At 40.7% G+C, this 24,681-nt stretch overlaps 1 protein-coding gene and 1 long non-coding RNA gene across 8 annotated transcripts in view; one reads left to right on the plus strand and one right to left on the minus strand.

The window, feature by feature from the left end:
• Nucleotides 1-961: 961 nt before the first annotated feature.
• The window catches only part of LOC308569745, a 77,898-nt gene continuing 54,178 nt past the window's right edge, over nucleotides 962-24,681 (plus strand). For 2 of the 5 annotated variants that reach the window (XR_014000789.1, XR_014000790.1), the window contains exons 1-2: nucleotides 962-4,007; nucleotides 9,543-9,801. This is a non-coding gene — a long non-coding RNA (uncharacterized lncRNA). Of the gene's footprint in view, nucleotides 4,008-9,542; nucleotides 9,802-14,805; nucleotides 14,919-21,542; nucleotides 24,143-24,681 lie in introns of those variants that run through there. The other 3 variants (XR_014000793.1, XR_014000791.1, XR_014000792.1) reach the window with 3 other exon arrangements.
• The window catches only part of ITGB1 (integrin subunit beta 1), a 36,209-nt gene continuing 15,538 nt past the window's right edge, over nucleotides 4,011-24,681 (minus strand). For 2 of the 3 annotated variants that reach the window (XM_081163577.1, XM_081163575.1), the window contains exons 4-17: nucleotides 21,019-21,241; nucleotides 19,777-19,947; nucleotides 18,564-18,802; nucleotides 17,468-17,623; nucleotides 16,729-16,824; nucleotides 15,790-15,879; nucleotides 14,121-14,261; nucleotides 13,823-14,025; nucleotides 11,465-11,703; nucleotides 10,769-10,991; nucleotides 9,119-9,351; nucleotides 8,622-8,788; nucleotides 7,648-7,728; nucleotides 4,011-5,200 (exon numbers count right to left, since the gene is read on the minus strand). In XM_081163577.1, coding sequence (XP_081019703.1) covers nucleotides 7,654-7,728; nucleotides 8,622-8,788; nucleotides 9,119-9,351; nucleotides 10,769-10,991; nucleotides 11,465-11,703; nucleotides 13,823-14,025; nucleotides 14,121-14,261; nucleotides 15,790-15,879; nucleotides 16,729-16,824; nucleotides 17,468-17,623; nucleotides 18,564-18,802; nucleotides 19,777-19,947; nucleotides 21,019-21,241 — 2,256 coding nt within the window. In that variant the 3' untranslated portion in view covers nucleotides 4,011-5,200; nucleotides 7,648-7,653. The remainder of the gene's footprint in view (nucleotides 5,201-7,647; nucleotides 7,729-8,621; nucleotides 8,789-9,118; nucleotides 9,352-10,768; nucleotides 10,992-11,464; nucleotides 11,704-13,822; nucleotides 14,026-14,120; nucleotides 14,262-15,789; nucleotides 15,880-16,728; nucleotides 16,825-17,467; nucleotides 17,624-18,563; nucleotides 18,803-19,776; nucleotides 19,948-21,018; nucleotides 21,242-24,681) is intronic. The other variant, XM_081163576.1, reaches the window with a different exon arrangement.

Below are 24,681 nucleotides of genomic sequence, written 5' to 3' on the forward strand. Positions count from 1 at the left end.
CCATATCTGTAGCTAAACATATGAGCACATTTCATAAAGATAGGGCAGTTCTGAGGATGGACCCATCACTTTTGTCTAAGGTTTGTCAAAGCTGCATGTTCAGCAGGAGGTGAACTAATGCCCAAATCCTAGGCATCCGTTAGAAAAGGCTTGGCTCTCATTAGATGTTCACAGAACAGTGAATGTATACCGTACATAAACAGAACAAAGGGCATTAAGTCCACTGAATCCCAGTTCACATCCTTTCACCCTTCCACAATGGGTAAAAAGTGTCTGCAGCCACACTCTCTAGAGATGGATCAGGGCATACATTGATATGGCCTATGAGTTGCTTAAGCCTCCCAGATCAACAAATCTGGCAGCGCATTCCACAAGATCAGTGGCAACAGTGGCCGCCTTTTCTTCTAATGTCTCTTAAGTAGAAATCATTTGAGCAGCAACTGGTCTGTTCCTAGCACTATTATGAGGCACTATAAGATGGGCATGTTTGCTTCAGCAGAGACCACCTTTGGTCCTGCATCAGGTCCTGCCTCATTAATTCTGTTGCAGCTGGGACCCACCCTAATTGGGAAAGCCATGGTATGTCCCAACCCAGTGATTGCATGATGACTGACTAGTATGAGTGGTACTCACCTGAAGAGTAGATTTGTGAGGTCATCACTGGGGCCTCTCACTAATATGGGCTGCAACTGAAATTCTTCCTATATAGCACAATGTTATGGTTATTATATTTTGAGTTAAGCTATGGTTGATATTATTGATATTGTTGGGAAGTGTGCTTTTTTGCTTGTTTTTTCCTTTCTTGTAATGTGAGAGTCTGATGACGGTACAAGCTTGGCAAGTCTGCAAACTGGGAGCCCACCCACTTCCCAGAGCTGTTCATTCCTGCCTTCGACACCAGAGGGAGTCATAGCCCAACACAGTGAACACATGTTGACCTCACAAATCTACTCATGTGAGTACCAATCATACATTTTCTTTCACTGTGCTTAGAATGCACTCCTGACTTTTCTTTTAAAATTGTTTTATGCTATTATGATTGGTATTTTTATTATTCTTACTGTTGTTATTAATTTTTTTAACCACCCCTCATCTGAAGAGCACAGGGGAGTTCACTACATAATTATGAACTGCTTTGGGACCCAAGAGCCCACAGATATGCTATTTATTCAGAATAAATAAATACTTGCCCCAAAGCAAGTCCAAGTTCTATAGTGATTACTCCCAGCATTAATTATGCAGCATTAATTCACCAAACAAGTAAATATGGCTTCAATCTTAAGCCCCATCTGGGAGTAGCAGGGGTGAGTAGGGTGTACTCAGAGTAACCAGGATGGAAGGTGGAGGCAGAGACAGATTTTCCTGTAGCAGCTCTAGGCCATCACAGGACAGAGGCCCAGAATGGGTTCACTGCCAGTAGCCAGACTAGTTTAGGAACCAGCAGGTCCCTGAGTGGTCCATTTCCACCCCCACCCCCCAAAACACCCTGCTACAGGGCTTTACTGGCTAATAGAGCAGTAGTGGTAGGTTCCACTTGCCCCGCCTTTGGCAGTTGCAGTGAGGATCTCTGGATTCACATCCCATGTCACACACCCTAGCATGGTGGATCAGGGCGTAGGATTGCACTTCAAATGTCAGTTTCCTGCAGCAGTTGGAAAGAAGTATGGCGTAGCAGTTTCCAGCAGCTCGAGTCTTCTTTGGTAGGAGATAACCACATTCAAACCTTGCTCAGCCATTTAGCTCCCTCTCAGCCAAGAGCTACTTTGTAAGTGAGTGTGAGGTTAACCTCTTTCTGAGCTAATTTTAAGTGTTAGAAGAAAAGGAAACCACATAGAAAATTATTAACAGTTTAAATGCAATATGTTACTCAGAAGTTGTGGGTGATGGGAAGAAGGGGGATGGGGAGGAAACCAGTAGAAAGTCCCTGTAAGAGTATGTTTGAACACAGCTGGCTCAAACTGCAGTTAATTACATTGGACTGAAAACATCAAATCCAGGCTTGTCTTAACCCACATGTGTGTCTACCACTCATGTATTTCCTCAACATACAGCTCCGAGAGGGGTAGGACCCTTTGCATGGTAACACTACATGTGTATGTTAAAAATGTGTGTGGCTTTAATTCTTATGCTAAATAACTTGCACACCAGGAATTAGAAAAAGATTGGTTTTTTACACTGAACTAAAGAGACTGTGTGTTTGGATGCTGCTTCAGAAATCAATATGACTATTCCTTTGGAGTTTAAGTACAGTTTGTCTCCCACTATGTTCTATGTAGGGACGCGGGTGCCGCTGTGGGTTAAACCAGAGCCTAGGACTTGCCAATCAGAAGGTCGGCGGTTTGAATCCCTGTGACGGGGTGAGCTCCCATTGCTTGGTCCCAGCTCCTGCCAACCTAGCAGTTTGAAAGTACGTCAAAGTGCAAGTAGATAAATAGGTACCGCTCCGGCAGGAAGGTAAGCACTGTTTCCGTGCACTGCTCTGGTTCGTCAGAAGCGGCTTAGTCATGCTGGCCACATGACCCGGAAACTGTATGCCAGCTCCCTTGGCCAATAAAGCGAGATGAGTGCTGCACCCTAGAGTCGGTTGTGACTTGACCAAATGGTATGGGGTCCCTTTACCTTTACGTTCTATGAAGAGGACTTCCCGAGTGAGGTAATAATGTAACACTCAAGTGTTTTGTACCATTGTTTACTTATTCCTGCTAGTTTTTCCTTCCCGAGATGAGTTTGATATGACCTTAATTTTTGGGGAAACTCAACTTTATCTCTACAGTTCCTGAAAGCAATCTTCATTGTCTATTTGAAGTCTGCTTCCTGCGAGGAGGAGGTTGTTTACCAATCCTTGTATTGCCAGGTAGATCTAGGTCTCTGATATTTTCTACAACTCATAGGGGTCAGGCTGTTAGCTGCTCACTCAGAGGTCACCTTTGAGATAAGAGCTTGTACCAGGGTCACCTAGACTGGGCCCCATTGTTACACAAGAAACTCTTGCCACAGAAGATATTGCAAGAGTGAAATTTGGTATCACTTTTCCAGGACACAACAATGCACATAGACGCCATGGGGCTATAGTTATGTCAAAAAAGTAACATGGACATCATCACGCACAGGTCTGGGCTGCAAACTCTAATGCTAAACATTGCATTTACTTGGAAGTAATCCCTGTGAAAATTAATGGGAGTCACTTCCAAAGGGTGATGCAGCCTCTAAGCATGTTCATTCAGAAGCTTCTGAGATTAACCTTTTCAATGCATGTACTGCCAGGGTTGTAGGCAGCCATTAATACCCTCCCCTTCTGTAGCCAGTTTTGGCATGTCCAACCTTGAGAGCACCTTCACTCAAAGAACCATTGGGCTTGTAAGTTATTTTTCTTTTGAGTGCAGAGATGCTCTCCAGGCCTCACTATGATTGCTTGACAAGTTTCTGATTTGATCTGATTAGGGCCATTGATAAATTGAGTACTCTGGACATATGAGGCAAAGCTGTGTTTTTTTGTCCCACTTCTTGTCATTCTTATGTTGATTGTGGGTGGCTGCATATTAGTCATGTAAACAGGTGGAGGGTGTGTTCCTGGTTGAGAGCAAAATGCCCTAATCCAGCTGCAATCCTGCCTTCAAGCTTAGAGAAATCTCACCTGAGAACATATTCACTCCAAGTAAAATACCCTTTGCAGGTAAGCCCATTTTTCCCCCCTCTAGTGTTAAATGAAGATTATTGTTACTGTATAACTAAAACCAGAATGTTTCTCCTCAACATTTTGATTGTAGCATTTATTTGCAATACTTTATCTTTTTAGAGATTCTTAGGTCCAGTTAGTATGTTTAGAATTAAATTTCAAAGCTGCTTCTCAACAAAAACTTTTGTATTATGTACATAGTAATAGTTAGGGCTGATCTATTTTGTGTTCAGGTAAGTTATTTGTAGTAGATATCTCAAATTGTTTTTACCTCAATCCGACAGGTTTCTTCAAGGGGTACTAAGTTACAAAGCGCAGAAAGGAAATTCAGGTGTGATGTTTTAAAAGATTTTTTATTTAATAAATAACTTTCATGATAGCACTGTAAAAAGTGAACATTTGTTAAAATAAAAGGCACTTAAAATAAGAATGTGGATAGTATAGAACACATGACAGAATGGGCAGCGGCAAATATACATGGCACATCAAACAATGTTATTTCAGAACTGAAAGTCATGTTACATGACAATTGTGCAGTCTTAGCTACAATATGAAGGTAAATTTACAGCCAAGACTGCAAAAAAGTTGTTTTTACAACAATCATCTTACACAAAATGAAATCAAATACATTAAAGAAAAAGGTGACAAAGCACCAGGCTTTAACCTAAGCAAAAACATTAGAAAAACCACCACCACTGATGAATTAAGGCCCTTATGCATTCAGAAGATGTATTGGCAGACTTTTTTTCTGTACCAAAGTCAGGATTTGAGTTTACAAAGTAAAATTCTTTTTCGGTCACCATGCAGCAATGTTATAAAAAAAGAATGGCACAATATTAAAGCTATTATTCTGAATCTATTTTTTCTTCCTATTTCTTATACATCACCCCTGACAGTTTAAAATGCATCTGTACATATTAAATTGTCTTTTACATCATGATTTCTGTCTCATTAAACTTACTGCATCAAGTAAGGTTAAATCTTGCGAAAAGTCCATTATTCACAAGCTAAAGTTAATTTTGTAATTTACAAAGAATTATTTGGCTTGCATTTTAACTGTGCAAACCAAAGCCCTGATGTGCCTATAAAGAAAAAGAAAAACTGGTCTAATATTAATACTTAATGGCTAGGCAGAACCCTTATACTGGTTACTTTAGCCATTTCACTCCAGATACAGGTCAGAAAGGCACCATGTGACCTTAGTTAAGGAGGCTATGCAGTGTCAAGTTTTCTTATCAATCTCCTGGCACTATTTGCAATAAGGAAAAAAAACTTCAAAAAATAAAACATACTGTACAGTTTCAAAACCTGCATAGAAAACAAACCTATACGTAATGTATTGAATTAGTAAATTCATTGCGATATTGCTCTAAAGCTTTGTTACCGTGACTACAAAACTGCTACATTGCATACAGTGTTGTGGAGTTAGAAAGCAGTTGTAGAATTAGTAAGCAGTTTTCATTTCCCCTCATATTTAGGATTCACCACGGTTGTCACTGCACTCTTGTAGATAGGATTCTCGCCCTAGAAGAAAAAAAATTATTAATATCACAAATGACAAAAGAAATCTTACTGTAAAAGTATTTGAAGCAGCTCATTTACTGGAAGCAATTCCACACACCGTCAAACCAATCCAGAAATCCATGTGCATGTTTGACCCTCAACTCTTGCAAAGGATTACTGGATTGCAACAGGCAAGTACATAAAAAAATAGCTAAAGATCATCTAGCAGCTTTAGCTTTTATGAAGCATCATGCCTTGTATACTTTTTTAAAGAATATGTAAGAGGGTTAACACATATGGATGGCAAATCGATAGAAACCTACACCTGCTACTGTAGTGAAAGCTATGAACGCTTTAGGCACATGCTTTTTAAGGACAGGTGCTTTAAGCATTTCATATCTTTCCTCTACAAAAAAGGTACATGGGATTGTTCGTGGAAAATGGGTTGCATTTGTACCAATGCAAAACAAAATGGTGGTATCAGGATACTCAAACTGATTGCAACCTTATTATTCACAGAGCCTTAAGAGAATGGCCAGAGACTATGACAATTTGACATACAGAAACCTGTAGCTAATAAAGGCCAATGTTTGTCATAATTTTCATTTATAACAATAATTGTTCATACATTTTATTCTATGAGACACACAAAAACATAGCTCAATTGTGACCATAGCCATTCACATCTTTAGTTACTCAAGGACAGTGCTATCGAAGTGAGTGAACTGAGTGGGCTTACCACTGGCAACCCCTGTGCTACGGATAATGTTTCCACACCATTAGAAAGCCTATTATAAGCAGCTTTGAATTGAATTCATAATTTCTGCATGTCTTGGTGTGCCTGCCAAATGGTCCTTTATATAAACATGCAACACATCCATACACATGCATGCTCTGGAATTATTGTTTATGCAGTATTCAGAATGTTTTAAACTTGGTGGAGAGAGAGGGGGCACATGAAAAAAAACAAGAGTAAAACTATTATGTGCTTCCAATGTAGCAGTTTATATGCCACACTTAACTATACCAAAGCTTAGTGCAAAACCATAAGTGTGTGAACTTCCGGAGAGGACATGATGGGCAAAGCAGGCCAACAAGCAACCTAACTAAACATTCCATTTGCAAGGACAAGATAGAGGCAGTTCTGTTGTCTGCCTGCTTTGCTGCCTCAAAAGGGACCTCAAAAAGGCAAAGCAAGAACTCATGGCCATTTTGAGAGCTCTTGTATTAACAATTTATGCCTCTTAACTAGCATTTTTTTCCTGTGAAGTGAAAATATGCAAGAGGAAGGAAAGACTGTCCAAGGAAAACTAGCAGAAATTTGATAGCAGAGCATTCAGAAATATCTTAGCTGGTTTCCTGGGAGCTATTATGCCTCTGGTACCCACTTGTGCAGATATTGGAAGAGTGGCAAACAGCATACGGGTGGAAATACATGACAAAGCCAGCACAGCCTCATGATGGCTTCATATTACAAATGAAAAGAGAGAGAGATCAAAAGCACCACTTCTACAGTCTCATGTGAAGAGGGAACTACAAGGTCCTCTAGTGGAGAGATCCGTGGTGCTACATGACAAGACTGAAGTACTCTACAGTATGAGTTCCCCTTTGCATATACTTGGAAGCCTCTAACTTCTCTTTCACGGCTTTCTAGGCAAAATTCACTTCCTGTAAAAATTGGTCTTCCTTTACTAAGCTGGAAGGATGGCTGAAAGATTTCTACTTCTTGTTAAGTGTGAGATTACCAACAGAAAAAGTAGGGGGAAAGGAAAAGGAAGATGTTGTATAAGTCAAAGCCAACAGCAGGATCACTCAACATGATATTTAACTTAAAAAGCCAGCTAAAACTGGGCAAATTTAGTCTTTATGGAGCTGCATTCAATGAACTTTTACTCCGAGTGGGCCCAAGTTAGTCAGGGCCATTAATTTCAATGGGTATACTCTTGAGCAGAATTTAGCTGAGTACAATCCATGGATTTTAATGAAAATGCATTAAGCAGGGTGGTTAACTAAGTCCTAATACTTCTTGTATTTGACAGTTGGCCCATATGTCAATTTGGCCAGCTCCAGAGGGCACTAATCCTGGTCATTTGGCCCATCCCAAAGCCCTCAATAGTACTGCTATTCTCAATTTTCAAGGGAACAGAGGCCTGCAGGCAGTGCAAGAGAATTCTATTTACCTGCCCCACTTTTTTCAGTGCACCTTGCCTGACAGCCACCAACATCCTGGAGCTGGCACTGCACATAGGCTGAGGCAAGTTGTTCAGATCTAACTAAGAAGGGGACAGGGCCCTAAAGCGCAACCCTAACTATAGTTTGGTCATTATTTCCCCTCATTTAAGCTCCACTGCATAATTCATAAAAAAGCAGCTGGCAAGATTGGTAAGAGTGATTAGTTAATGGCACATACAGCAGACTTTGAAGAAAGTGACATGCACAGAGAAAGAAATGGAAAGGAAAATACGAACGGAAACTTAGAGACCAGCTTTACGTCCATAGTTTGGATTCTTGAAATTATTAATAGGACTCTTGTATATAGGATTTTCTTGCTGAAGGTAGAAAAATGGTCAATGTGGAATGCAGAATTTCAGTGTACCAGTTTCCAAATAAGGTTTTCAACAATTCTTTCAAATATGACATTTCAATAATGTATAGTATTGTGCTGTTTTCTGTACCAACTATATACAGTGGTACCTCCGAGTTCAAATGCCTCAGCTTACAAACTCTGCTAACCCGGAAGAGTTACCTCGAGTTGAGAACTTTGCCCCAGGATGAGAACGGAAATTGTGTGCCGGTGGTGAGGTGGCAGCAAGAGACCCCATTGGCGAAAGCACGCCTCTAATTAAGAACAGTTTCAGGTTAAGAACGGACCTCTGGAACGAATTAAGTTTGTAACTAGAGGTACCACTGTATACACAACGTATTGACTCTTAACAGAAACTGTATAGCTCAATTACATTGTAGCTAAGACCCAGGGAATACTTGTGAATATCAAGAGTAACTTAATGTGACCATTGTTAGTTCAAATGCTTGGTCTCCATCTAAAATTCCTGGGTGGCACAATGAAAGCCTCACAAGCCAGCCAGGAGATGATACATCTATCTGTCAAAGTTATCCAGTCCAAAGACCACTAGTTTTTATTGCAAAGTTTAGGTAGAAGATCCAGAGAAACACTAAGCCAGGCTGTCTGGGCTTTATTCTAGAGCAGTGGTTCCCAATTAGCTAAGTACTGCAGACCTCCCGTTTTTCAAAAGCCAAGCCATGGACCCCGTAATTTTGATTTCTCTATGGTAATTTTTGTTATGTGAATTGTGCTGTTGACCCCTTGGGTGGATTACACGGGCAACTAACTGGGAAGCACTGTCCTAGAGGGATGGATGTCTAAAATATACAAAAGAACATTTGCTGTATTCTCCAGCTGTTGTGTATAGCTATCACTCACCGTATCCCACTTTGCATTCATCTTTTCCTTCTCAAATTTTGCAAATTCTCTCCTGTCATGAATGATCATAAGTAGCTTCCAAATCAGTAATAAAGCAAGACCAATAAGAACAATTCCAGCAACCACACCAGCAACGATGGGAATGATATCGGGACCTGTCGGGCATTCTGGGGAGAAAAGCAATTGAAGCACAGTCAAGCATGATGTAAATCAACAATGTGGAAACAGGAAATAGATGTCTGTCCAAAACAAATTCTGAATTCCTGCTGCCTTTAAGAGTTTAATTTTTACAGATAGAACAGTTTTTAAATTAATTTATCTAGAAACGTAAAGCTTGATACTTTGTATTTTGATAGTAATAAAATAAATAAATGTATGATAATATATTGTTAAGCACTTTCTTATTTTTGCTTTGTTTTACTTTACCTTTTCTCCACCCTTTTCACTTTATTTCTCTGCTGAAAGCCAACAATATCCATGTGAGAAACAAAACATACCTGGGGTCTTTACCACGTGGACAATGGCATTGTTGTTTGAATCAACTGAGTAGGTGAAATAGAACCAGCAGTCATCAATATCCTTCTCTTTGCAATGAGACTGTGCTTTATATTGTCCAGGCTGTGGCAACTTCTCTCTATGGTCTACTGGTATCAAGCTAAAATGTGAACACTCTTCTTCACAGCTGTCCTTCTTTCCTCCTCTGTTAAAAGCTTTGCACTGCACACAGTCCCTAATGCAAGTCAGATACAAGATACATCAGTATAAAATTAGTGTGGCAGTTTTGTGTTCTTCCTGCATGCTAAAGTTAAACAGAGGTTGAGTTCCAGTCCTCTTTAATTTTCAAACACAGCTGAAATGGAACTGCAGACACATTTCCCTACCACTGCATTGGCTGCATCTTCCTTTTTCTTTTCAATACAGCCTCTTTGATCCATTAAGAGAGCATCCAGAAGCCTGCTTAGCAGGGCCTACATCACACTGCACTCAGTGGAATAAGAGAGAAAGGGAGGTGGACAAGGATCATCCCTGAGCCTGCTCCAGCTGGACTTTCCCCACAGAACCATCTTCCATCATGCAGCCTACTGAAATAATTTCAGGAGAGGCAGGCAAACAGGAAAATATCAGTGCCTGCTCCAACTGGACTGTCACCTCCCCCACATCCTGGGTTTTCTGCCACCAAGTAAGTACTATATGGAAAGGATCCTGATGAACTATTATATTTTAATGCTGTTGTGATTTTATTAATATATTTTCATGTTATTTCCAAGCCAACTTGGAAGGAGGACTGCATCCTGAAAGGCAGCATATTAAAAAAGAAAGGAAGAAATTTAGCATATTTAAAATGAGTTGCTAATACATTCTAGTTATAGGTATTCAGCAACTGAACTACAATGCTGTGAAATAACTGGGTGCACTCAAGTGCAGTTTTTGCACAGACATAAAAAGGTAAAGGTACCCCTGCCTGTACGGGCCAGTCGTGTCCGACTCTAGGGTTGTGTGCTCATCTCACTTAAGAGGCCAGGAGCCAGCGCTGTCCGAAGACACTTCCGGGTCACGTGGCCAGCATGACTAAGCCGCTTCTGGCGAACCAGAGCAGCGCACGGAAACGCCGTTTACCTTCCCGCCAGAGCAGTACCTATTTATCTACTTGCACTTTGACGTGCTTTCGAACTGCTAGGTTGGCAAAAGCAGGGACCGAGCAACGGGAGCTCACCTGGTCACGGGGATTCGAACTGCCAACCTTCTGATCCCCAAGGCCTAGGCTCTTTGGTTTAACCCACAGCACCACCCCCATCCCCTTAAGATATACTAGTTGGCTTTAAATGGTATCTGCAAGTGCAGGTACTATTTATTTTTTAAACTGAAAAGTTACACACTTCAGTATACCCAAGAAAAAAAAACCCAAGGCAGTTTAGAATAAGAAAACCAATATAATAAAACACTAATTACCAATAATTTTTGCTCCAGCTTAAGAATTTTTTGTTTGGGGGGGGGGAGGGAGAGAGAGAGAGAGAGAAAGCAAAGCAAAAACATGTGCCACAAGAAACAGCTCCTTGTACAAAGGGGAACACAAAAATTCCCCTGGAGCAATTTGCAAATATCCCAGCAGGAAGTTATTTTATTATTTAAAAATCCAAAAGCCTTACTTGTGCTCTGCACAAACTCCAGGGCAGGTCGGGCACAATTCACATGTTGGCCCCGTAAATTTGGGATCTGTGCAGTTACAGACTCCACACTTGCAGATTCCTCTGCCATTACAGATTTGCCCATTTCCAGCTACACACGGGGTGGTATCCATGTAACAATCACAAGCAGAGCCTGTATAATTTTCTGCACATTCACACTCACGACATTTACATTCACCATGTCCTGCAATAAAAAGATAGGTATTTAGTTTCTATAAAGCACATGAAATTGAACATCAACAATTACCATAACAATTGCCCACAAAAAAGGGCCAAAGGAAGTACACACTGTAGATAGAGGAGCTGCAGCTGAACAACTTGGCCTGGGTAAGATAGGACCAGATCTGGTGGTTGAATTCTAGGCCACATAACCCCTGCCTTTTACTTGATGTTTCTTGTAAATTTATAAATTAAAGTCTTGTGAAGGCATACAATAAGGGCTACAGTGAATGATTCTCTTCAGAAAAAGCCTCTCTCCTTTTACTAATAGTATTACTGTGTACTGTACTGCACAGCACAGTATCGCAATCCAAGAAGATCTCCTCCCAAATGTTAGGCTCTCACGCTTAGAAATAAGTACAGGACTGCACCCAAGCATTCCCCTTCCTCCAGAGGAACTTCTGAATCCTCACAGTTTTAAAAGGGTCAGTTCATTACCTCCACAAATCAAGCCATCAGATCGATCACAGTTGAAGTTATCACATTCGCAAAACCGGCCAGAGTAGATCTCATTTGCATTCTCTCTCTTCCTGCACACACACTGTCCACAAATACATTCTCCATTGTTACTACATATTTCAGAACTGTTTGCTGGTCTACAGGTGCCTGACATATCTTCACTATTTACTTCATCCATGCTGCATTCACAGAGCTTTCCAATACGCCCTGGTTTACACCTAAAAGAGAAAATGGTTCTCATTACTAAACTGTTAACTAAAATCAATGCAAAACTTTCTTTTCCCTTATATACATATTGAGAAGGGGGTGGGATGAGATACTGGTGCATAGCTACAGGAAACAGTCTCTTTCACGAGAGCATGATTCATCTTAGAGGCAGACGTTCTGAAACTCAAGAGCAGCAGTTTGGGGAAGCTGCTGAATGACTCTTCTACTAAGTTCATTAATATAGCAGCTGCTCCTAATTGCTGTAAAAATACAGTGGTGCCTCGCAAGACGAAAAGAATCCGTTCTGTGATTCTCTTCGTCTAGCCGTTTTTTCGTCTTGCGAAGCAAGCCCATTGACGGATTAGCGGATTAGCGCTATTAGCGGCTTATCAGCTTATCGGATCAGCTGATAAGCGGCTTAGCGGCTTAGAAAAAGGGGGGGAAGGAAAAAAACCCCGCAGGAACTCGCAAGACATTTTCGTCTTGTGAAGCAAGCCCATAGGAGATTAGTTTTGCGAAGCGCCTCCAAAACGGAAAACTCTTTCGTCTAGCGAGTTTTCTGTCTTGCGAGGCATTCGTCTTGCGGGGCACCACTGTAATATAAATGCTAATTTATTTCAAAGGTGAAATGAGGCACATGCCTGCTCGACACACCAGACATTCATTTTTCTATGCTAGAAAGGTCTTGAAGAATGGTCTGCTACAATTGCACTTAAGAACAGGTCCAATCAGCCTGCAACAGTATTAATATTCACAACAACAACAACAACAACAACAACAACAACAACAACAATAATAATAATAATAATAATAATAATAATAATATATTTGTTTATTGCCCACTTTATTCCCCACAGGACTCAAACAGATAAAATCAACACCCATAAAGTACCTAGCATTTTCAAAACGCTATTTTCTAAGTTAAAGCAGGAAAGGTAGTCCATGCCCAGCAGGCTCACAATACAGGATACAAGAGGGGAAAAAACTGGGAGCAGAGGAGGAAGTGAGCATTGGAGCACAGTCCTTTCTCGCAGGGAGGAGAAAGGAAGCTCCTCGCAACCATTTCTTCTCTGCCTGATGGGTGGGGGCCATGTTCCTCTTCTCCCTGACATGATCATCCTTGGGGTGTGTTGTAGCCTCCCTTTCACCCTCAGATCTCTACTTAGTGGCAGAGGCCACAGAATGCTCCCCTTCAGTTCTACCAGTAGGTTTTCAGTGCCTCTCTCTCTCTGAATGTTTTTGAGGGCCCAAAGGCAGGAAAGTTCACTTTAAAAAACAAAAACAAAACTACTTTTGCCAAAAATTACTTTTTGAAATACATGGGAATTTAAAGATCCTGGTAGGAATAAGCAGCCGGTGTTCATGGGGGAAAGGAAGGCAGGAGGGGCCAGTATGATATGACTGAAGGTACCTGAAGGCCCAGCATTAAAATACAAATTTCATGCTTGCTTAAGGAGCTGACTTGGGTTCCCTTCCCTTTATTCATTCGTTTTTTCCTATATGAGGAGAAAGGATACACAACTTGTCTTTGTGTAAGGATTATGTGGCACAGGAAGGAAAGAGGTTAAGAAAGAAACAAGGATGGGAAATGGTCCAAGCTAAGCAAACAACGAAGTAGCGGGGGGTAGTGAGAGAAAAATGAAATAATGATTACATTGACCTGCCAAGCAAGGGGAAGTGGGTGAAGACGCAGTGCAGAAATAGCAGGAGATGGGAAAATGAGAAGGAAAATGAGATACGTGGTAGGAATTGGGGGAAAGCTGAGGTTTGGAGAAAGAGAGGCAGGTGGTGGAGAGAATGAAGAATGAAAAAAATGAGTGAAGGGCTATTTAAAATAGGAGGAAAGGGGGAGTGGCAGAGAATAGGGACTCTTGTGAGTTCTCCAAAGCATCTATTTTCAGTGTCGAGACTCAACCCAGAAGCATGTGAGGAAGACATGGAGGTTCTCCTGAGCTGGTGGACAGCACATTCCCTTCAGCGCTGATTCCACCCAAGAAGAATCAGGGAAAGGTCTTCCAACTAAATTTGTGTCTAGTCTGGGATATTTTGGGGGGCCATTTACAGTCAAGGGATATTTTATTTCCTAGCAGATTTATCTGAGGGAGAGAAAAAACATTAGTATTTATCTACCTGCAGGCACCACACTCAAATGTTCCATTTCCAAAGAAGCAAATAGGGCTGTCTGGAATTCCGTCCTTGTGACATTCACATTCACAGATGAACTCCAGATTAATTTCTACCTCTTCAGTGAAACCTAGTGGCTTGATTTTAATGGTTTCACCCTGCCCTTTTTCTGGACACTGGTTGGCTGTTACTTTAATCTCAAAGCTAACCTGTAAGCAAAATAAAGAGTACATAGGTAAATTGTTTGACACTGATTAGAGGGGGTGAAGCAATAGCACACTGATTCCAGAATGCAGAAAGTTACCTCATCTCCAATTGAAATGTTGGAGCACTTTCTTCCTTCATCTCCTGTACCATTCACTCCATTCTTGCAGAAAGATTTATATTCAATTGTGACTTCTTTTGGTAGTTTGTTGTTTTCCAGAATGACTTCTGAAGACAATGACTAACACAAAAGTCAAGTAGTTTAGTGAAGGATAATGGAACATGCAGCCCAACTTCATCTGGAAAGCCACAGGTTTTTCTACTCTGTGGTCTCCCAGATGTCCAAACAGTTCCTTAAAAACACTTGGAAAATACTCTCTTGCAAGAGATACATGTTCAACAGATTCTATCTAGTCCTTTTACAACGGGCATTTCTGAAGGGACTACAGTGGTACCCTGGTTCTCAGACACCTTGGTACTCAAACAACTTGGAACCCAACACTGCAAATCCGGAAGTAAGTGTTCCTGTTCGTGAACTTTTTCCGGAAGCCGAACGTGCTCCGTTTTGAGTGCCACACTTATGTTTTGAGAGTTATGCTGAATTCTGAATTCTGTCTGTTTTTGCTATTTATTTTGCATTTTTGTGGCCCTTTTTTGTTTTGTTTTTGTTACTGTGTGGAACCCAGTTCAGCTACTGATTGACTGTGTGACATTGTTTATTGCTTTCATTTTAAAGTTCAATGTTCTCGTTAGATAGTAAAATTCATGTTAAATTGCTGTTTTAGGGGTTGTTTTTTAAAGTCTGGAACGGATGAATCCATTTTGCATTACTTTCTATGGGAAAGCGCGTCTTGATTTTGGAACCGACTTCCAGAACGGATTCAGTTTGAAAAGCAAGGTACCACTGTATTAGTTTTCTCTGTATCTTGGCACAGCAAGTTTTGAACTAGTGTTACTGTTTTCTTGTGGGTTTTGTGCAGCCAGCGTCATTGTAGCTTACAAAACGGATAAAAGAGATTGATAAAATTGTATTGCTGATAAGATCAGAACTGCTATTTTCCTTTCCCAACTCCTCCCCCGAAAAACCACACACAAACATATTGAAAAGGACTGCAGACTGTTTAAGGCTTTATAGGTTAAAATCAGCACTTTGAACTGGGTCTGGAAACTGACAGCCAGTGCAGTGAAGCCAGGACCAGTGCAATCTGCTCAAACCCGTCTTGCCCTGTGAGCAAGGTCTCTGGGTGGCTAGAATGGGAAGCTACCAACTCTTTTTATACTACATATACATCCCAGAACCTAATCTGATTAAATAAGGGATGGGGATAGGGAACAAGAGTCCAAGCCATGACTACCTGCCCTAAACCTGATGATGTATGTGACAAGTGTGGGGCAAGTAAAGGCAGGGCTTGGCAAAAGGTTTTTTGAAGCCACCACCAAATCAGCTGATCATCAGTGCTGGAGAAGTACTGCACAAAGGGTTTCTTCAGTGCTGACAATCACTGATGGCAATAGAGAAATACTGCACACATTTTTTGCTTATACATTTGATTTCAAACCATGCAAGCGAAGATTGCCATTGCAACATCAGGTGATTGACAAGGGGGTGGCCCTGTCCACCTGTCAAACTTGACTTGTGTGTATATGTATATGTATATGTGGCCAGGTCCGGATCCCCACTGGGGTCTTCAACAAAATACATCCTTTATTGTATACAAAACACATTGTCTTTGGGTGTATGTGGCGATAATGAAAACTGGTGAACTCACATTGTAGGCATCAATTATCAGTTGAATCACGTTACTGGAGTTTGAAGAGAGTGTTCCCACTGCAGATTTTGGAATCAAATTCTTGAGCTCCTTTACATGAGAAGAGTGAGAAAAACATTCAGTTAAAATCATAAGCAGCAGATAGATTAATTCTATACACAAAAAGCCATTTATAGAAAACCATAAAAAGCTAAAGGACCCCTGACAGTTAAGTCCAGTCGTAAACGACTCTGGGTTGCGGTGCTCATTTCGCTTTACTGGCCGAGGGAGCCGACATTTGTCCGCAGACAGTTTTTCCAGGTTATGTGGCCAGCATGACTAAGCCGCTTCTGGTGAAACCAGAGCAGCGCATGGAAATGCTGTTTACCTTCCCGCTGGAGCAGTACCTATTTATTTTAAAAGATAGCTGAAGGTAGCCCTGTTTAGGGAAGTTTTTAATGTCTGATGCTGTATTGTTTTTAATATTTGGTTGGAAGCTGCCCAGAGTGGCTGGGGAAACCAGCCAGATGGGCGGGGTATAAATAATAAATTATTATTATTATCATCTACTTGCACTCTGACGTGCTTTCGAACTGCTAGGTTGGCAGGAGCTGGGACCGAGAAACGGGAGCTAACCCTGTTGTGGGGATTCAAACCACCAACCTTCCGATCGGCAAGCCCCTAGGCTCAGTGATTTAGACCACAGCACTACACGCGTCCCATATAGAAAACCATAGGTATACAGAATTCAATTTCTCAAGTTTCTAATACATACATAGAACAGGGGTGGGACAACTGCAACCCATCAACTCTCTACATTCCCACCTAGGGTGGGTGGGGGTAAATACCATTATTGCCTAGAGAGCACCACTGGTCGTGTGGGTGGAGGCATTTTCAGGCTGGGGAATCTCAGCTGGTGAGGGAAGGGACTCTATAGAAGCTTTTGTCACCTGCTCTTACCTTGTAAACTGGTTGAAATTCTTGTGTAACAGCAAATATTATCTGAATATTATTGTCACTTAGCTTCTGAACAAGGTGTGCAATGGAGGGATAATCCTGAAGAATGAAGTTTACATTTTATATATACTTGAATTTCACACACAATAACATTCTTATATACAATTTTCGATACAAACATAAGCAAGAGCAAACAAAAGAGTCAAAAACATTTTTTTAAAAAGCAATCCATCAACTCTCATTAACAGAAGCCTCTAATTCTCAGATTCTTCATTCTTATCAAAGCATTACTTAGGCTTTTTCTTGTATTTTGCCAGTTAAATAAATGTTCTCCAGTTCTTGGGTTTCTCTCTGGATTCAGAAAAGGAGTTTTAGCAAAGTAGGATAATTTGGTTTTAAAATAGGCAAACCAAACTTGGCATTCTTCCTCCATGAAGAAAAATGTGAGGGCTACTATAACAAAATTAAAAATCTCTACATGTTTTTACATACAAGCTCTGCTAGCACTGGTCCATGAAAGCTTACAGATCTTGCTATTTTAAAAGTTTAAATTATAAGCTAAACTTTTAATGGGTGTTCTTCTTAAAGCATTCTTCTACATTGGGGGGGGGAGTATACTGGGATTGTCTCCCATTTCTACACGTGTGTATATTTGTGTGTATGTGTGTGAGAGAGGGGGGGCACACATACACAATAACATACATGTAAACACAAAATTAAACATTATCTTAAGCATACTTACATAATAATGGCTCATTGTGTACATATTGTTATCTAAATGACATCGCCCGTCGTTTGGCAAGACAATTCCTCCAAGTTTCCCATCTCCAGCAAAATGAAATCCAGCATCCGTAGAAAATACCAACAACCGAGTGACATTTCTCCATCCAAGTTTTGACTTGAAAAGAAATATATATATATGAGAAAGCATAGATCATTGTGAAAGAATATGGTAGCAGAGAATACTGAAAAATAAGTGATCAGTATCCCCATGGAGTTTTAGCAAATGGAATGATAAAAATAAGCTCTCTTCCCGTCACTACTGTACAGTTTTGATAGTAGTTTCAAGAACATGTGCATGACATAAAAACGTAATGAGAGAAGAAGCCACCTGAACAGCTGGGAAGTGACAGCTGGGTTGTGTTGGCACTAGGATACAGGTGCTCCAGTTCAATTCAATGAGGTCAAGAGGCATGGAGAAATGACCATGCAACCTTTGCAACTGGAGATTGACTCAGAAAGCTTCAAAGCAAGAGAGGGGGAGGATTCCACTTGTACACTTGAAGTCACCTTCCCAATTCCCTCTGAAAACTGCTGGCACCAGTCATCATGGTACTTGGGCATCCAGATCAGAGTTCTGGTCCAGGGTTTTACTCTATATCTTTACTAGCAAAGTGTGTCTGGGGCGAGGTGGGGTGGGGGATATGAGCTGGATTCCCTCAAAATAGTTGGCTAACAACTATTAGAACTGAAAATCAGCAGCTAGACTTTATAGGAGCAAGACCAGAAGCAGTAGAAGAGAGGGACTGCGAATCATAGACTGGTGACTGAAACCTTTTGTTGTTGAAGAGAGAGAGAGAGAGAGAGAGTACACAATGACTACGCCTTTTGTTTCCTGTGCAAGAGCTGCAACAAACAAACCCTTATGAGTACACATGTGGTTGAATGCTTTTTAAGGTTCCCCACTGGCTTTCAAGTGCTTATCACTGTACCTTTTCAACATTTGTGTCCAGGAAGTTAAATTAACACTTCTGATCCATTAAATCTGAATAACAGCCAAGGGTCTACAAGTCAATTGCATTTATAGTAATATCCAAAAGAAATGAAAATACACTTACACCACAAACAGCAACCTGCATTATTGCATCAAATCCACCTTCAGGAGAATCCAGATTGCCAGAAATCTGTTGATCACCTACAAGCTTGTTGAACAGATTTCCATCGCTGGTAAAGTTGAGTACATTCCTGTAGCTAAAAGGGCTTGTACAGTTAAGGTCAACGGTGCATGGGTTCTTGAGTTTGGCTGGCGTAGTACTAATATAAGGCATTACAGTTTTTTCAACAAAAGAGCCAAAACCTGAGAGAGAGAGAGAGAGAGAGAGAGAGAGAGAGAGAGGGAGGGGGGGGATGTACAATGGAACTCTATTAGTTCTGAGAGCAATAGAAAGCCCTATAGAGAAGCCACCAAGTTGCAGGGCAGGTTGCACTCTAGCAAAAGACATTCTTTTTCATCAGGAAACAATGGGAAGCTTGGTCTACCAGGTAATGAATTGTCTAGGAGGAAGTGGTTCTGAAGGGTCAGAACTCAGCCTTAGCAAGGGTTATACTGAATGTCTTCTACACAGCAGACATGTTTGGAAACGCGGAGAGGCTATCTGGCTGTCATGTGGGTTTCTTTTGAGCATGTGTTCATCCCAAAGAAGCAGGATATATTGCCTGGAAGGAGTGCTATGAACTGGGACCATGTAGACACTTTACTTTCTCAAGAGGCTGTATATGAAACCCAGTAGGAATTCCAATGTTTACATAGAAACCAATCGACTTTGGGTTGTATTCAACCAAGTCCTACTTAAGAGTAGATCCATTCAAACTACTCATTGGGTATGTCCAGAAACTTTAGTGGGTGTCTTCTGAGGACTAGCTTTGAATACTATGTGTTAAGTTTGTACATGACTTAAGTTATCTTCAGAACAAAAGCATTGACAATAAACTTGATTAACTTAAGTCTACTGATCCCAAATAGTCTACTGTGAGTATGCCTTAGATTTGATGCAACCTATTATAATTCTTGCTTCCGCTAGCTTGCATATAGGCTCTCAGGTTTGCTCTATCCAAATCTGTTTTTATCCAGCAGCAATCTAATACAGAATCTATGTTATAAAAGTATGCATTTTCTTCTCCTAGCACAAACTTACTAAATCATGTTTATATTTCTGAGCACATGCATATTACACATGTATATTTCTCTTTACATTTTGACATGATAAACAGAACTTTGTTTGTAAAGAAAAGCTAGCCCTAATTTATAATGATCTTAAACAAAATTATTACCAATTCGAAAATCTGAAGTTATATTCTTCATTTTACTCATCAGAGAAGTTCCAAGGCTTTTCACATTCTCCAAGTCATCTTTCATAGAGTAGGAGAGATCCATAAGGTAATAAAGATCAATGGGATAATCTTCAGCTCTCTTAAATTTTAATGAAAATGTCTGTGGTTCCCCTAATCCCAGAAAAAGAAATAAAAGTTTTAAAGCAAAAATTCCATAATGACACTAGACAGTAAGTACGCTAAACATATAAGCGCACTGACACTTCCACCCTATGCTTAGTGCCTCTGTCTTGCTAGAATATATCCTTGAGTTGTGAGGCCGCCTCTTCCTTGCCTGGATGGAGGGCAGAGATCTGTGTGTGAGGTGTCAGTTTATTTTAAAACCTCTTTGGCATAGGTGGAAAATAGTCCACTGTACGAAGTCACACCTGTTGCTCCACCCACATTTGCCTTAGGCCCTGCACACCACTGGCACGTGGCCCCCAGAAGATGGCCCTTTATTCCAACATAAGGGGAGGGTTCGTGGCCTTGCCACACAAGTATAGCTGAGAGGGACATTGGGATCTCCTAACAAGGATTCTTTGGGGGAAGCCATGACTGCTTCAAGTGGTATGATCATGAATTCAATGTGCAGTGCAGATGGGGCCCAAATCTACTTAGGAGGATACTTCCAATAGGATAATCCATTTGCTGTTTCCAATGGTAAACACATATTTTGGTACATTTCCAGTTCCTGCTCGCTAAACACTCCAAAATATGTATCGCGGTTGTCAATGCCTGGGACACATTCTGTGTTTCCTCTGAGCAGTTCCAAAGCACTTTCAGGGTGAAGAAAAACATTTTCGACCCCAAATGAATCTTAAACCATTTATGCATGTACCAAAATTGTTTTGAAAGCCACAATATTCTGGAAATTATCCCACACCATGTTTCATGAAGACTGGTCATTTAAGAGCTTCAGATGCGTTTCTTGAATAGGGTAAGTTGAATGTTCATGTGCAAAAGTGTCTGTCGAAAGGCATTTGAGTTGCCATTCTGACCAATGCTGCTCAAGGCAATATACTTAAGGTGGGGAAACTACTAGAACATCAAGGTACAATGTTCCCACCTCAGTTGAAGCTAGATTGATCTATCTATCTATCTATCTTAATGTTTTGACAGTTCTAGTAAATTTCTTGAATAATGCTGGGATTATTCCTTATAATAAGGAATAAAACATCACTGTTAATCTGACATCCTTACCTATTCGCAGCTTTAATTGCACTTGCTGCGGTTGAATCTGAGTAATGTCTTCCGGTTTAAGATTCTCAGCAGCCCCTTTGACACGATTGGTTACTTCCTTGTTTTTCGGCATAGCTTGTGAGCCTCTGGGATTTTCTATTTCATCTGGAGGGCAGCCCTTAGTTTTTAAAACTTCCAAATCATCACATTGTGCTGAAGTAGATTCTCCTTCTTGTAAGAAGGTCTAGTAAACATAAACAAAATCGGGTTCTAAATTGTTCACAGTAGGTTCATCTCCAACTATACTACCACCATGGTTCATTCCGCATACAATTCAAAACACCATTGACATTTTAAAAACCAAATCTGATTTTCATTTTGTATTGCTATATTAGTTGCAAGAGGGGATCACCTTCAGTAAATGTATGTTTTCAGAAATGCAAAGATACACACAACAGGGTACAGCAAAGTCTAATTATTAATTTTTGTGCTAAACTGTAATATTGTTCCAAATGTTATCTTAGTCTTTTTACTATTTTTAATAGCTCCTTGGAAGACGATTGAAAGCAGCATAAAAATGGAATGGAATTCAGCAATGTTATAGTGATGAGCAGTTCAGAATAAACTAACTTGACAGTAGTTTTCAAGAAAGATGCTGTAAGCGGGCTTGGTAGGTTTCAAAGCTATCACCTGTCCCTGCAAGGAAGTCCTGGGGGAAGGGTCGAGATGCAAGGGCCTAGCAGAGCTAGCGAAAACAGGAGACAGCTGCAGGATGGGCAGGGCAGACTGTAAGGGCACAGACTCAGAAAAGGAGTCATGACACCAGTGTGGGCGTGGGTCACGGTTGCAACCACAAGCTACAGGAAGAATGGGAGAGGAGGAGAATGAAAGAGATCTGAGGCAGACTCAGAGAGGAAGAAGTCCTGGTGTCTGAAAGAAAGGCTCTTGCTTCCAGCAGGGTGTGTGATGGAGCAGTAAAGCCAAAACCAGCTGGGTTCTTGCCAGGAGCCAAGTACCAGAGAGGCAGTGGAGACAGGGCAGGAACTGAACTTGAGAGACAACACAGCCAGAAAAACAGCCTGGTTGTGGGACAAAAATAAGTGTTTAGTCCAGGCATGAAAAGAAAGATCCAACAGCAAATCTGATGGGGGGCCTGCACATTGTCATTGTTAGTGTGCCTGCAACCGTGAGGAAGAGACCAAAACCAGGAAGGTTTTATACATAATTTTGGTGAGATCACTTCTGAAGGGAGTGAGGGAGTAATGCATTCGTTTGATGAAGAGCTACCCCATCATAGCTCTCAGTCCTGGAGGACCTGCCCCCTGCCTTGCAAGCCTTTTTTCACCTGGCCTGAGAGCTACAAAAGCTGAACAGAATCTTGGGTTGGGGTGGTTTTGGACGGGGGGAGCAAGGAGTTGTTGCTGTTGATTTATTGTATCTTTATTTTAGATATTGTTGTGATATATGTGGAAACTGTTCTGTTTGGTTGTGTTTTTTTAAAAACGATTTATTTATTGTTTTTGACTCCTTTTGTTATAATGTTGTTATGTATTTTTCCATGCTGTAAGCTGCCTTGAGCATGGTTAGAATTAAGGTAGCATACAAACAAAATTATGTATGTATGTATGTATGTGTACCTTCAAGTGTGGAGGATGCCAAAGTTAGATTCTTTCCTCTTGGAAATAAGTACACAATATACATGTGTAGCATCTTGATAAGAATATACACTAGTGGCCAAAATTGTCTTTTCATTTATATATAATTTTATGGTATTACTCCAAAAAAAAAAAAAAAAAAAAAGTGGTGTTATTAGCCATCATTGCCAAAACAAGATGACACCTGACTGGATCTCTAAAAATTCCTTTTTCTGGTTATTTGGCTATAACGTTTGACAGAATACAGATAATTGAACAATCTTTGATGCATTACATTCTCCATTAAATTATCTTTCCGGTGATATATAATTTTAAGGTATTACAACCAACCCTCGAAAATACACTTTCTCCAAAAGGTTCCCACAATTTTCGTCACTAGTATAGGAAGCTGAATGCCCCCCCCCCCATCAGAATCGTTGTCCATCTAGCCCAGAGTTCTCTGCTTTGGCTGACAGCATTTCTCTGGGGTTTAAGGAAGAGGTGTTTCACATCAGCTACTGCTTGACCTTTTTAAACTAGAGATCCCAGGGGATGGGGCTGGGACCCTCTCCATGCAAAGTGTAGGACTCTGCCACTCAGCTATGGCTCGTTCCCCCTATTTTAAATATATAGGAGCCCCAGAGGAAGATGCCAGACAGGTTCCTGAGGAAGTATACTCAAAGCAGCCCATCCAAGACCCAGAATGGAACAGTGAGTCATTGCTGTCTGCTGGTTTACATGACCACATGACCAAACAGCCAATACCTGACACTTTGCATGTAAAATCCAATGAACAACCATTATTATATGCTACAGCATAAAAGCAATTTGTGTTTTATCACTTTCACACACACGGATGTGGCTGGAAGCAGTTTCTGTAAAAGGATGACCAGGAGGATAGGAACTGCTCTTTGCTGTATCTGTTAGACAGCCCAGTTCATACATTGTATTTATACCCTGAAGTTCAGTGGGAAAACAGCAGTGAACAAAACAGCAAACCAAGTACAAATTGTGCAAACTAGCAATGGCCCTAGAAAGGAACTATTAGAATTAACAAGCAGTGGAAAAACAAAAAGGGATCAAGTTAAGTTTTGCCTTTTCTGGCTTCAACTTACAACATACCATACTACTGTAATTTATTTGACTTCATCACTGTAAGGTTCCAAGGCAGGCTGCAGGAATTTACTATTCAACAGTTTAAAACAATTTATGCTCACAGCAGTAGAGTGGGTCCTGAAAATATACACCTCGGGTGTCAAAGGCCAGGGCAAAGCGGCAAAGCAGAATACAGATATTTTATTTTGGAGGTTAGAAACACAGGAAGCTATTCACTGTTAGTGGAAACTGTAGCTGTCAGAAGCAGGGCTCTAGTCTAGTCTTCTCTTCAACATTTTGCTTTTATCATTAAAAAAATTTATATCCCACTCTTTGTCTGTAGACTTTAGGATAGGGTATGGCAATCAAAAACAAAACTATTAATCACAATTAAAAAAAACAAGTTATGTACATTATGTCTTCCTGGTATCTCATGAATCAAAAGGCCTGTAAAAGATAGGCATTTTCAGTTATCTCTGTGCATGGATTTTTGTTATTTTTGCTGCTGTTGTTTTGGAGAAGTATTCAAGCATGCAAGTCCTGATCTGCAGCCTGAAATAGTACATTCCATACAGAGGTTTAACCACCTCTGTGAAACTAGGCCTAAGGATTGTATCAGAACTTAGGACTCAGGACATTCCAGAAGTCAAACTAGATTTAAAACACACAGAAAATTCTGTTTCCCTGTCCACCTGCTTTGTCAGCAGCTAAAGTTACTGCCCTTCTAATATCACCAGGAGAATATAATTAAATCCAGACAGAGAGACTCCGGAGTGGAATGATTTTAAATAACTATGATGGAGAACTTGGGAGGGGGCAGAGTCCTTGCCACTGGCAAAGGGAAAAGGACAAAGCCTAAGGAGACTGCATTCTTAAAATAAAAAAAGATTTTAGTAACAGAGTGAAGAATTTACCCATTCGCCTGGTTCCAACTGCAGATAGCAATTGCTTCTAG

Source organism: Podarcis bocagei (assembly GCF_964188305.1).
Source record: "Podarcis bocagei genome assembly, chromosome: 12".
Taxonomy (NCBI): Eukaryota; Metazoa; Chordata; class Lepidosauria; order Squamata; family Lacertidae; genus Podarcis; species Podarcis bocagei.